The sequence below is a fragment of the Chinchilla lanigera genome, unplaced genomic scaffold (assembly GCF_000276665.1).
Source record: "Chinchilla lanigera isolate Chin_1 unplaced genomic scaffold, ChiLan1.0 scaffold00145, whole genome shotgun sequence".
NCBI classification, from domain to species: Eukaryota; Metazoa; Chordata; class Mammalia; order Rodentia; family Chinchillidae; genus Chinchilla; species Chinchilla lanigera.
In genome coordinates this window covers 889,064-903,208 of record NW_004955546.1, presented here as the reverse complement: position 1 = coordinate 903,208, position 14,145 = coordinate 889,064, and the positions used below count along the sequence as shown (strand labels likewise).

Below are 14,145 nucleotides of genomic sequence, written 5' to 3'. Positions count from 1 at the left end.
AGCTTTCTCTGCCTGGGACCTGTGGAAAGAGAGGGAAGATGATGGGAACATAGTCCTGGAATGGCAGCCACACACATAAAACCTTTTCCACTGAGCTGATGGACAGATAGGTAAGTAATGGGCTCATGCAGTCAAGTCGGGAAGTTCAACATTAGTACTGTGGGCCAGAGAGCAAGACTTCTGTCTGCTGTAGAAGTCACACTTTCTCTGGGAGGCCTTTTTGTCTTATGTTGGTTCTTCAGCTAATCAGATGAGGCTGGCCCCTGTTATGGAGAACAATCTGCTTCACTCCAAGTTGACTGATTCAAATGTTAATCTCATCCAAAAGCATCCTCACAGAACACCCAGGACAGTGTTTGACCAAATGTCTAGGTACCCTGTGACCCAAACTGACACATAGTTACATCAGACTCCATACCCTATTAGAGCAATGTTTCTGTTCTTAGTGTGTGGCCTGTGGAGATGGTCAGGAAATATTTGCTTAAAAAAAAGATTGAGTTGAACCATATGTACATATACATATGGTTAATGTCAAATTGCCATACATGTGAAACACCTATTTTTATTTATTTTTTTGGAAGACACACATTTTAATAGTTTTAAAGTAGCATATTAAAATAAATCAATAGTTTGTTCCCTTAGATATTTTAACCTCTGCCCCTTTTGTTTCTAATTTGCACTATAATACAGTTTTACATAACAACTAAGCCAGTTTAGTCCAAGGCAATCACTTGAGTACTCAAGTTCAAGAGCAGCCTGCCACACAGTGAGTCTCCAGCTCAAAAAAAATTTAGGAATTTGGAACAAATTATCTGAATTTGACTTTAACCATGCTCAGCTTACTTCTAGAATATTTGAGCCAGAGCAACTTTGACTCTACATGTTAAGTGGGTCTTCAGGTTCCCTAATGACCAGGAGCAGCCCCAGCCTGACCGCATTGGCCTGAGGGGCCCCAAAAGAAGGCTGTGTGCAGCCTTGGCTCTGGCTTCCCAACTGCGGCTCTGAGAGTTGACACCAGCTGCCTCAGCCCCTACGTGCTTTTCCGGTGCTGAGGCTGCCATCATGGAGATCCAAGTCCGTTAGTCTCTGTCCTCACCTGCTGTGTCTGTGCAGCTCTTTGCCAACTCCACTGAAGCAAGTGTTCTACACCTCTCAGCTCAAATCTCCACAGGGAAGTGACCACCAACCAGCCCCTTCTGAGGCCACAGTGAGGACAGTCTGCTTCCCAGCGGGTCTGTGGGCTGGAACATGTTCAAGCACCTGCATGGTGATGCTTGGTGCCAACAGAGGCAGAGATTCACATCAGAAAGTCAGTGGGGCCTTCCAGGAAGGCACCTTCCAAAGCCCATGACCAGGACTGAGGAGACTGCCTGTTTGGCTCATCTCTTTCAAGCTCTCTGTCTGCATGAAGCTTTTAAAGACTGAGTTAATACTCATCTGGTTTAAGGATTAGGTGTATAACATACAGAAATACCATATTGCTTTTTTCTTATTCTTTTTTCTTTGGTATTTCTTTTTGCAGTACTGGGGATGGAACCCAGGACCTCCTCACTGAGCTAAACACCTCCTTAATTATTTTTTGAGATAAGGTCTTGCTAAGTTACTAAGTTGCCCAAGATGGGCTTGAACTTGTGATCCTCAAGGCCAGCCTGATCTACATAGTGAGACTTTGTCTCAGAAAATAAGTAGCCAGGCACAGTGGTCCACACCTGCAACCTCGCTACTTGAAGACTGAGGCTGGAGGAACACTTGAACCCAAAAATTCTAGACCAGCTTGGGCAACACAGTGAGACCCATCTCAGAAAAAAAAAAATCTGGGTATAGTGGCATACCCAGTACTCTGGGAGGCTGAGGCAAGAGGATCACAAGTTCAAGGCAAGCCTGGACAACTTAGCAAGACCATCTCAAGAAAATGAAAAGGAATAGGGATGTCAAGGCCCTCGGCTCAAGCTCTAGTAATACCAAGCAACACTGCAAGGTAAACAGTTGGAAGCTTCCTCAGAAGGTGTTAGCATTGTTTAGTTCTGAAATTTGAAACAAGGCAACATGGAAAGTAATATTTATTCAATCAATATTTATTGAGAACCAACCATGTGCCAAGTGGTATTCCAAGGCCTGAGATACAGTGGTGTGCTCATCACATCATGGTCTTGCATCCTGAAACCTAAATGGTGTATATTCAATCCCTGTCTCCACACTTTTCTAGATCAGTGAATAGCAGGGCAAGAAGGGAGCCAGAGTCGAAGGCAAACCCTCAAGGTCTGCACCAAATGTTTTCTAATCAGAGCATAAATGAAAGCCCTTGAGCAACCAAATCACTTGGCAATGTGAATGCTCCAATTTGAAGCCAGCAGAGTCAGAAAAATGCTATAATGATATTTTAATGAGTCTACTTCTCCTTTGGTTCTGTAGGATTTCTTCTTCCCTCATCCTCATTCTCTGGAAGAAGAAACAAAAAAACAAAAGCTTCTAACAATTGCCTGTCAACACCTTAATAACTAGGTTGTCGTGAAACCTCCACAGGTCCCCAACATGAGGAAGGCTTAGCTCTGTACCACAATGTGTCCACCATCACCAACATCCAGGTTTTGCCAGGGTCCAGCCAAGCTGCACTACTGGAGATCCAGGAGATTCTGGAAAGCACAATATCTGCCTCTTGTTCCTCAGAACTGACAGTGGCCTAGATATCTTTAGCTGTAGCCAGCAGATGACCACCACATCATTCCCCAGTCCAAAGGACACTAAGTCCAAAGTCCAGCTTTGATGTACAAATGAGAAATTTCCACTGAAAAGAGATTGGATGTATACCTGTGGGACTCTCTCAAAGATGCTTCTGAATTCACAGTTTGTTAGTGTCACTGGGGAATCCACAGGTCCCCAACTGTGGAGACACCTCTGCTACTGGGAGATCCTGCAGCTCCACAAGACCTGGAGCCACGTGGCTGTGATGTCAGCACAGACTGTCCTGCTATGCCTGGACCCCACTGTTGCTGACCATTCCAGACTAGCGACACTGCAGGAACCACGCGGAGCAGAGAAGTGGTAGCGGTGCTAACCTCCCACAGGGCCTGGCCACAGGAAAGAGAGGAGACATGAGGCCGAGTCTCCTAGTGTCTAGGGTACATGTCTGGCAACTGGAAAGTATCATTCATGGAGACCCAAGTCCTGGTAACCTGGCTCATGTGCTGACTTCAACATCAAGGCTGCAGACTTTAGCTTCAGCAATGAGTTTACCACTGGCCACACACTCAGCAGACCCCTGTGCTGCTCTAGAACCCTTAGGGGGATGTGTGGACCATGCTGTCGCTCTATCCTCTCATGTGGTCACCACATCCCTGCCTTTGTTGAAGAGATCCATGGAACCGTGGGACTGTGCAATGAGCACCAAATGCCATGTCCCTTTCTTTACATGCACAGGATGTGAGAAACCCCTGATATTCAACTCAGTGGCACAGGTCCTTTAGATGACATCATGAGGGACTCATGGGTGACATGGGCCAGAAGGACCTGAGGCCATATGCAAAGCCCCTCCCTGACATCAGTCAGCTCCTTAAGCCACATGCGGACAAGACTCAGGACCCCCTGATGGGCCTCCAGGAACACCTACTGGAGGGCAGTCCCATTGTGGTAAAGCTCCAGCCTTCAGAGAGTTGACAACACTGCAGACCTCCCATCTTTTCAGACCAGGCCAGACGCTCTGCTGATCTCAAGCACTGGAATTCCCAGGCAGTGGGAATACACTTTGCTTATTACTGTACAAGTAGCAATGTGGGTATGTGGGGAGGACATGGGCTCAGAGTGCAAGGCAGCACAGCCCCAGCTCAACCAGGAGGCCTCCCCTCTGCTCACACGAAAAGCTAGAGCTCCACATGCAACCACCTGCCTCCGGGTGTGCTCTCCAAGGGACATCCCTTTAATTCTGGGCAAATGTGTCCAAAGCTAAGAGCTGAGGCCAGGTAGGTGCCACCAGGAAGTTCCTCAGCTTCTTAGTAGATGTCCATGTTTCAGGCTGACCCCCGCCACAGGGCTCAGAGCAGACAGATGCAGAGCAGCAAGAAAGCATGAGGGAACACTGAGCTTTGCTCCTTCAGCTTCAGATAAGAGCAGGAAGACCTGAGCTCCACAGAACCCTAGGAGATGGTGCAAGTGACTGCACCAGGAGACTGCCTGGGTACACAGTGCAGATGTTGTGTTCCGGGGAAACTTGTCCAAGGGAGAATGGGACGTGTGTACACGGAGTTGGCCTTGGCTGCTCAGGATTCAAGTCAAGACACCTCTGTGGTATGAAAAACATTGCATCCAAAATATCTGCTGGCTTTTCTAACAGGATACCTGGGAAACAAGAAGAAGGGCTGGCCAGCCCCCTGTGTGAATCCTCAGGTGTGGAGAAGGACATTCTATAGTTTACCTTTCAATGTATGACCGACACGGGACTTTGAGCCTGACCAAGCCATGTGATTGTTTGATTCTGGAGGAAGTCTAGCCAAAGTATTAGTGTGTAAGAAAATGATAGCAGGACCTTAGTCCTTGTGGAAAGCTTCTGGGACAACATTAGATGCTTTACTGAAATATGCCGAAGGAATGATAACATGATGGCTAGCTAAGTCAGAGTCCGGTTCTGGGATAATTAAGTGGTAATGTCCTTACTAATCCCATTTCCCCTGTTGCTGCTTTTTGTGTGAATCCCAATAAAAGGCCAAAGAAAATTATAAGTGAGGCTTCGGTCCTGGAGGCTGTAGCCCCTGGATCCCATAACTTTGTCTCTCTTGTTTTTATTTTCATCTATCATACCTCGTTCTCAGGACCTGTCACCCCACACAGAAAATGACCTTATACTGACACTCAGGTATTGGGCTGTTTTTCTGGGGTCCCTCTTCCTCTCCCCAGATCTTCTCTGTCCTTTTTCCTTGGTTCTTGGGGCAATGTTGGACAATGTCTTTGTGTCTGCCTCGAGCCTTTCTCCCTCAACTTCAAAGAAGAGCAAGAAGACCTGAGCTCCATGGAACCCTAGGATATGGTGCAGGAGACTGGCTGGCTACACAGTGCAGACATTGCATCCCAGCAGACGCTGTTCAAGGGGGAATGGAGGTGTGCTCATGGAGTAGACCCAGTGTAGGAGTTTCGTTAGGTTGGGATACAAATAGAGAGATAAGGACTCTTCCCTCCTGCAAACTGAATTAACAGTTTTAACAGCTCCTCCCTGTCTTAGACCCAGATTTCAAACCTGACCCAGAGAAAGAGTGTGTTGGAAGACCCTGCCTATTCAGTTTATTGGAGATGAGAAGTTGATACCTATTTGGCATGCTATAGGTTCTTTGGCACTGGCCTATAGTATTTTTTTTTTTTTGACTCTTAGGCAATCTCAGTCTTGGCATACCAGGAAGAACAACTGATTATAACAATTATATCACCTTGGGTAAAGTAGTATACTGAGCAATAAGAATAGCATCAAACACAGCCTAGAAAATGACAGACTGTGGTAACTATTAATTTGCTACCTTTAGCCATGTGAACTAGATATGTGGTTATATAACAAAATCTAAAACAAACCAGAAAATTGTATATAGTAAATATGTCCTCAGTAGGGCAATTTTACCCTCAGGGGAGAAAATTTAAAAGTGACTGAGGGAAAAATAGAAAAATAGAAGAGGAAGACATTAGAAGCAAGGCTGGAGGAAAAAGGAAGATTGTGCAAACTTTGGGAAACTGGTGAAGAAGACAGGAGGGAAAGAGAAAAGACATAAAAAAAAAATAACTGAACAACAGCAACAATGAAAACTAGAAACCATGTTCACACTCATGAAAACAAGAACAAGCAATCAAGGTAAAACAAAACAAAACAAAAAAAATAAATAAGGAAAAAAATGTCTAATTCAAGACATGTCTCTGCTGTCATTGGTAGACAAATTGGGCAGAGTCCAGATCCATGTCAATTAATCCCAGCAAGCCAGCCATAGATTTATGGCAGGGGTGTGGATAACCCCAGCAAACCTGCACCTTTAGATTCACTGAAGTTCAGGCTTGTTTCTGGATGTGAGTCTGGAAACCAATTTGTTCAGCCTGCAACACTCCGTATTCTGTGTTCCTCCTGCCCTCTTGAACTCATCTCCCCACCAGCTTGAACTCTGCTCTCTGACCTCCTGCCAATTTGAACTTGGTTCTGCCACATCCTGACACTGGGAGCCACTAGGTGGAGCCAGCCTGCAGCTGCTCTTGAGTTCTGAGCTCAGCTGGCCCCTCTCCAAGATGGCTACTGGCCAGTCGCCCTCTGCTGGGGGGTGTCTGAACCCTAATAACTCACTAGCTACTGCAGTCCTCAGCATCCACTGCTCCATTCCACTGGTGTGTTTCTCTGTGGAGGCCCCTGGGGTCACCAGTAGTCACTGGTGCACATCTGCAGGTTCAAACCATCTCTTCCATGTAGTGAGTCAAGGAGAAAGCCACTCACCATCTGCTTGTTCTTCAATGAGGTCTCTCTTTGCTCTTCCCCTGGGCTATAATTCTCACTTCAGATCCTTGCTGGGTCCTGGGTACCCACTTCCTTCCTTGCTGTATTCCAGCGTCTGGACACCAAATCTTGGAGAGGCTGTTTCTCTGCTGTTTACCACTGTACCGTCACCCAAGATAACCAGTTTTCTACTGAATTTATCCCCTTAGAAGCAAAACCCCATCCTTCCATCTACATAAGGGTGAGGCAAATAAAATGCTAGACTTCTTTCCCTTTTGTTATACACTAAGAGCTTTTTTCTTATTATTTTCAATAAACACTCTTCTACATTTCTGTTTTTGTCCTCAAATTTATTGTTCAATTTTAGGAATAGAGAATGCAGGTTTATACAATGAGCTGTGTATACAAAAATGAGCTGTGTGTGACACAACGGGAGAGTCAACTAAAGGTGATGGCACCAAGCATGTGGTGAGGACTGTTTCTCACTATTATCTGTGCAACAGTGGCAGTGAATCTGAGGGGGACTGGCTGGTGGGAGGTGGGCAAGGTGTTCTTAGGAGGCGACAGCTGAATTGTGGATGGTGGGCATCAGCTGACAAAGGAGAGGTGTGGAGAACACAGCAGAAGGGACATTTCAGCAGTGAGTGGTGAGAAGGCTGGTGCAGGAAGTTATGGCCATTGGAGGGAAACTGAGGCAGGAAGTTCTCGTCACTCTCTTCACCCAGCTACCTGGGGCACTGAGTGGAGGTTTTAGGTGCAGATTCAAGGCTCAGCAGATGCCCCATAGAACCCGAGCTGCAGGCCACCTGACAAACAGATCCCAAGGTCTGATTCATCCAGAAGATGTAGATGTCTGTCCTGACCCAGAGGAGGAGATTCTGGTGTCCCAATAAGTGTGAGCAGTGGTTGACTCTGTCCACCCTGCTGCCACAGTGGAGGGGTGGCTGGAAGTTAGGGTTAGGGTCAGGAGAGAGTGACTTTGTCTCACAGCACAGCTCATTGGCCTGTGCCCTCCTCTCCTTTCCGCTCTCCAGGAGCCAGCTTTCCACTGGGCCTGGAGAGCACTCGCTCCTTTCTCTCACATCTCTGCCTTCTGACTTGCGTGGAATCAAAGTGACAGCTACATTTCTTAGTTGCAATATCATTGGAAGAAAGTAGGAATTCTTTTTTCTTTTTAGGAATTCCTAAAAGTATGACATCAGCAAAGATTCTCACAGACAAGCAAATATTAGCACAAAACTTTCTCTTCAATGAACTAAGAGAAACCATTAGTGTAAATAAAATATGAGTACATTAAATATTGTAACTATTGTTATTCTTATTTTGTTATGAAATTTTATTTTTCTCATAAAATAAAAAATGAGGCAAAAAATTTATTAGAAAAGAAAGTAGGAGTTCTTGATAGGGTTAGGATGGGTTGTTTGGGAAAAAATATGATCTGTTTTGGTCCCTTCAGCCTTGAGAAAAGCTTGCTAGTGATTCTGGTTTTCAGAGTTCAAGGAAGCAACAAGAATCATCGTCCTCTCCGTGGGAAACGCTATGTTTCCTCTTGCTTTGCACTGCCGCCTGGCTCGTCTTTCTTTCTGGGCACCAGGGAGGGAAAAGGGATCCACTTTTCCTGTTTCTCCGCTTGATCCATGCCGGGCTGTCTTAACCTGTGCTTTTCACGATGCTACAGGCTTTAGAAAGGTTTTAGGTGAAACAGTCTTTAGGATCATATAGGAGCTATGTGACCAAGGAGCTCATGTGCTTTTTGGAGTCACCATCCAGGAAGGATAGTGAGAGAGGCAGGGCTGGCTTGGGGACTGTGTGAAGCCGGGGGCTCCTGTGTATATGAATCTCTCAGCATCAAGCATGCCAACCACTCCTTACCATACCCATCATGCAGAGCGGTAGGACAGGCAGGGCAGCAGGGACAGCGTTAGGGAAGTGGACAGAGAGAGACTTTACACTGGGCTTGCTGTGCCTGCCTCTCCCAGCTGGTGTCTTCTCTGTTTAGCTTGTGCTCCTGTAACTGTTCATCCACAGAAAAACCCGCCACCTCATTGCTGGATGTCTGTCACGCTACGTTGTCAGAGCACGCTGAACACTGCGAGGCACTAGAACAGCCAGGCCTCCTCTCCTCCCTCACCCTCTAAATGCTTCCCATGCAACCACAGCCTCAGGAAGCCAAGTGAAGTTGCTGGTGAAAAGGAGACACCAGCTTGCTGTTTAAACACGGGTTATGGCACAGCAAGTAGAGCCACACAACATGCCTGGCCCGAAGGCGTCAATGCCTGGCATTATTTTCAGTGGGTTCTGTGGACACATGGTGGTTTTATGTCTCCCAGGTGTGAGGACCTCTTTAGTTTCCCAGCATCCTTTAAGGGGGAAGGAGACAGACTTCATGCCCTGGGCGAGCATGCACACAGCTATATCTAGCTTGTGACTTGCCCCTCAGTAGCTCCAGTCTTTGAACACTCCCTTCTACCAGCTGGTGACTTTTCATCCCAGGTTTCCCTCTGCATTTGAGGTTGCAACTTCTAAGAGTCCTTGCCTGGGGTCAGTCGCTGCAGTGGGTCCCCTGAGCTCTGGGTCCCCGGGCAGGGACAGTGCACTCATGGGTTGGGGGTGGGGACTCCAGCCCTTCTCAGAGCAGCTCTGCCTGCTGAGGTCACTGAGGAGCTCTGGACAGCCCTGTGCAGCCTGTGGCAGGTGCTTCTGGCCACACTCTTGGCCAAGTAGCCCTCTGAGGCTGAATGTGCCTAGGACATAGCGCTCAACAACAGTGCTTTTCTTTTTTTTCTCTGCCGGGGATTTATCAAGAAAGAATGACAAGAACATCTGAGAGAAGAGAGGCTACTATACATGGCTAATGGGAAGATCAGGAACATTTTGTGGATGAGGCTGGTTTGAGCACGAATCAGAGGATGCTTCTTCCTTCATTGACTGAACAAATGCTCAAGTCCATCTACTGCACTTTATCCTCCCACAAATGACAATACATGGCTGAGAACAAACATGAGCGCTCACAATCTAGAAAGGCAGATAATCATCACATAATCATACAACCATAAATTTACAAGAGAATCCCGAGCGTGGTGGTACATAAGTGTAATCCCAGCACTCTGGAGCCAGAGGCAGCAAGATTGCCATAAGTTTGAGGCCAGCCTGGGCTCCATAGCGAGACCTTATCTAAAAAAAATGTTTTCTTCACTTTAGAAGACCCCCAGTTGTCCAATGGGAAAATGGTGAAATAAATTATGACATGTTCTCTGGATTTAATATATAGCCATTGAAATTGTCTCTCATAGTTGTGAAATGATTACAGTAACAATGGGTGTTTCTCAATAGCATACAAAATACAGAGTGCAGTCCTGCTTTATAAAGCTCCCATTTGTCTTACACAGAAAGGCTACATATGTTCCACACCAAATAGCGCCTATTGCTGGTGCTGCTCAGGGCTCAGCCTCAGAAAGAGTCATATCCCTTCCAGGAGGCCAACACGTTTGCATAACCACTGGATTTCCAACGAGGGCTTGTGCATGCTCTAGATGAGTGACTAGTTTTAATGTGGCAGGGCGAGGATGAGGGTCCTCGGCACTCTTCTTGTTGGGGCTCACAGAGCTGGAGTGTGGCCTGGGATGCTGTCCCTTGAGTGCCAGCTCTGCAGTGCTCACTTTTCTGTCTGCTCATTTTTGCCTGCTATTTCTGCAGACAAACGTGTGTCTAGACATGTGTGTGTCTAGGGATGCAGTGGAAGTTTGATTTGTGAGTGTTCCTGGGCATCTGATTAAACTCCTTTGTCACCAATCCAGGCCTGATGTTCTCATGTGTTGCCCTCTCTGCTAGAATCTACTGACAATGGGTGTTTAATCTGAAGGTTTTTTCCCTTGGAAGCCAGTGAGATGTTATTACTTTTATCAATTTAAACTAATTGTATGTTCCTGGATTTTTATTTTTAGAGCAATTTGGGGGTTTTGAATAAAAAATGAAGTTTACTTATTACAGAAGTACTGAGGTCATGCAAGTACAGGGTGGGGCGTACCTGTTACAAAATGGGAAGGTGCCAGCTTTCCCTCTGACCTGTAAAACTTTCCACTTCGAGAAAGTTTCCCTCAGGGGCTGGGGATTTAGCTCAGTGGCACAGCGCCTGCCTGGCAAGCACGAGGTTGTGAGTTCGATTCCCAGTACCGGAAAAAAAAATAAATAAATAAAAATAAAAATAAAAAGAATTTTTAAAAAAGAAAGTTTCCCTCTATGTTCAGTCACTGGTGTGCTTTAAAGAGCTCAGGGGCCACTTCAGGGGAGACAGTTATGCTGGACTGTGGGTGACAATGCTGGCAACCTGTCCTCTCTGCCCCCTGAGACTCATCCTGCTTTGTAAGTGGTGTCCCCATGAAGTTGGGGCTGTTTTTGCATTGTGAATTGAGGGGTGCTACTGCTGTCCTTGTGCCTCAGGTTACATCACAAGAGACCTACCCTCTGAGGCCTCCCAGACTTCATCGTGAGTCTGATGTAACATGAATACTGAGGATAGGTAGCAGCTGCCATCGCATTCCTGCTGGCCTCTGAGGACACAGAGTGACCTGGCAGGAGCTCATGCCTGCTGGACTTGACCCAGGAGTGGGGAGAGCCGTGTTGAGTGGTGCTCCCACAGCTGGCCTAGGTCCTCAGCGACACTGCTCCTGCCACATAGGGGTGTAGCTTGCGGCGAGAGTAGGACTGCTGCACGTGTGTGTCATCCACCGGATGGATGACAGTTTACTTCTGGGACTTTTTGCTTTATCAGTGTAGAGTTCGCCCCACCTGTGCTTGCTCTTGCCTGCCAATCACTGATTTCAGGGGTTTGTTTCAGGCACAGGTGAATCATTGTTGAGAGTAACAGCAGACTTTCCCGCCTTTTCACTTTCATGTTTTAATTGCATGTCCAGGAAATGATGGAATTTTGTTTCTTCAGATCTTGACCCTTGGGAAAGGAACCCAGATCGTAGGGTGCTGTCCACCCTGGTGCAGCAAGGCTGGAGGACCTGGAAGAGCTGGAGGGCGGGGGAGATGAGGAGCCTGCTGGGCCTGGGGTCCTCTTGCCTGGAGTCCGGAGAGGACATGTCGCCCTGCCTGCACTGTGGTCCCCACCTGTGCGCCACCTTCCCCATCTGTCCTTGCCCGTCCCACCTGTGTGTCACCGACCCACGGGCCCCCACCTGTGTGGTGCCACCTCTACCAGTGCACCACCTGTCCCCACCTGTGCATCACTTGTGTGGGGCTCCCGCAGCAGCAGCTAAACAGGACAGGCAGCTTCAAAAGGCAGAGGCCAGCTTGGCAAGGACCAGGCATTTTCCTTCCGAGCAGTTAACAGAGGGCTCCATACAGTAGGCCTGGATGGGCGAGATAAGGTGTAAAGCCACAGGCACAGCTGGGCCCCCCACCCCCACTGCGCGTGCACAGGGAGAGGGCGGGGTTAGCATGAAAAGGGGCGGGGCGGAGAGCAGGGCCCATGGGAAGGGAGGGTGGGCAGGGCAGAGGGCGTCTGGTCCTCTGGGCTCTGCCTCCCAGGGAGCTGGATGTTCCGGCTCTGGGTCAGACTCAACGCGGCCTTCTCACAGGCCACGCACTGTGGAAAGCAGTCCTAGGAGTTCTCTCTGTGGGAGGTATATATACATGATAGCAGTAAACTCAGATCCCTAGTGAAAAAACTAAAAATTCATCATAATCCTATTTTGTAACCATGCCAGTCTTCTCTGTGATGGACTGGGCATCACAGTGGCCCCAGTATCTGCTGAGCAACGTTCCAGACCGGACTTAAGAAATACAATTAATGGAATTGTGGATCTGATTGGAATCTTTCAATTAGAAAGAACGCTACAGATAAGAAGCAAACCTCGACACACTCGAGGACTAAGTGATAAAAATGTGTTAGTGCTAATAACTTCCTGACTGTGAAGGTTGTATTGTAGTTATCAAAGAGCCAGGTGTGGTGGCTCATGCCTATAATCCCAGCTACTGGGAAGGCTGAAGCAGGAAGATGCAGGTTAAAGCTCATCCTGGGCAGGTTATAAAGACCCTGTCTCACAAAAATACAGAGCTGGAGATGTAATGCAGCGCTTTCTGGGGGTAAAAAAGAGAAACAGAAAAGGTGAAAAGCCTTAGGCAAATTTTTTTTTTGTCATCTTTTTTGAGACAGGGTCTTGTTACACAGTTCAGGCTAGGCTTGAGTTCACTTTGTAGCCCAGGCTGGTCTCGAACTCACAACAACCCTCCTGCCTCAGCCTCCTGAGTGATAGGATTACAGGCGTGCACCACCATGCCCTGGTGCCTTAGGCAAACCGAGGAAAGAACTATAAATCAGTTCTTAAAATTAAAAAATAATAAAATTATGTTTGATGGCATTGGCAACACACTACAGTGTTTACAATGGCTACAGCACCAGTAAACCAAAATGATGTCTAAATTTTTAGATCCATACAGAATGAAAAAAATTGGGAAAATACAATTTTCAAAATATCAGTAACATTATATTTCACTCTAACAAAGTATTAATGACAAGTTGGTTGGGTGGATTTAAAATAGCTGGCATTTGGGAAGTCTGAGTACATAAAACTCAGCAACACTGATTTTTACTTGCAAACACCACTTAAAAATTACAGATGTAAAGAAATCATTTAAAATAGTACATAAATTTTCATGTATATGATACAAAATTTTTTTCTTTCAACAAAGTTTTCATGTCGTACACCTTATGGAAAATAATTACAACGTTATCTATAAAGTCCAAGAAATAAGATGTTATCTTTTTAGATCATGTATCTTCTCCTTAAAATCTCCTTATATTCTTGGGATGCTTCTGAAATTAGATCTTGACTGGATTTATGAGCAGATCCTCTGGGAGGAACTTTAAAGGCTTCCAGTTCAGCAGTAGCTACAAAGAAAAAGAAAGTTACAATCTTTATCTCAAGGACTTCAGTTAACTAGACATGAGTTATTAAAACAACTGGGAACTTTGTAAGTGATGGAGAAAACTGTGTATGTGCAAGGATAATACAAAATTACTACTACAAGTAATGTGTCTCTAGTTGTCTCTGAACTAATGATCATGTGGCTGACAGGACCATGCGCTAAGGTGCGGGAAGGACAAGATGATGATGCAGGGCCAATCTGACAGTGTACGCCAGACAGCCAGGCAGACTGCACACAGACACTGTGACAGGTAGAAAGGGGCACTGCTGGGCCACACAGAGACCCGCCGCCTCCATTTCATGTCACTACTGCAGGATTTTCGGTGGAGGTGATATGGAAGGCGGCACCAGAACGAGGGAAGGGGGACAGGAGATGGCTCATGGGGAGGCAGAGGAAGGCAAGTGGGAGGAGACAAGAATCCAAGGGATCTGGGTATTTTTATTCCATCCCTCAAGGCAAAGGTAAACCATGACAAAATCAGTGACAGGAGCTTTAAAACAAAACTTGTCGAGTGACAGTTTATGAGCAGGAACTGCTTGACTCCTCCTAGAGGAGTGGGAATTGGGAATTCTGGCCATGAGGCTGACAAGCTGAGGAAGCCTGTTTTTCAAGGACAGGGTCAGCCTGCAGCCGAGTCTCAGGGAACAGCCGCGGAGGGGAAGCGCTGAGCCAGGGAAGGAGACGCACAGGCTTTCTGAGACTTTTAAAAGGTATGAAACATGACAAAATGAGGACTCAGTATTCCTTTCTTGGAAATGTTT

At 46.7% G+C, this 14,145-nt stretch overlaps 2 protein-coding genes across 7 annotated transcripts in view; one reads left to right on the top strand and one right to left on the bottom strand.

Annotated features, from left to right (window-relative positions):
• Positions 1 to 4,746, top strand: part of LOC102029797 (zinc finger protein 33B-like) — a 41,667-nt gene extending 36,921 nt beyond the window's left edge. The window contains exon 6 of the mRNA XM_013508385.1: positions 2,524 to 4,746. Coding sequence (XP_013363839.1) covers positions 2,524 to 2,684 — 161 coding nt within the window. The 3' untranslated portion in view covers positions 2,685 to 4,746. The remainder of the gene's footprint in view (positions 1 to 2,523) is intronic.
• An 8,174-nt stretch (positions 4,747 to 12,920) lies between these two features.
• Ankrd30a (ankyrin repeat domain 30A) overlaps positions 12,921 to 14,145 on the bottom strand; it is a 91,844-nt gene continuing 90,619 nt past the window's right edge. For all 6 annotated transcript variants that reach the window (XM_013508375.1, XM_013508378.1, XM_013508376.1 and 3 more), the window contains one exon: positions 12,921 to 13,346. In XM_013508375.1, the coding sequence (XP_013363829.1) occupies positions 13,222 to 13,346 (125 nt within the window). In that variant the 3' untranslated portion in view covers positions 12,921 to 13,221. The remainder of the gene's footprint in view (positions 13,347 to 14,145) is intronic.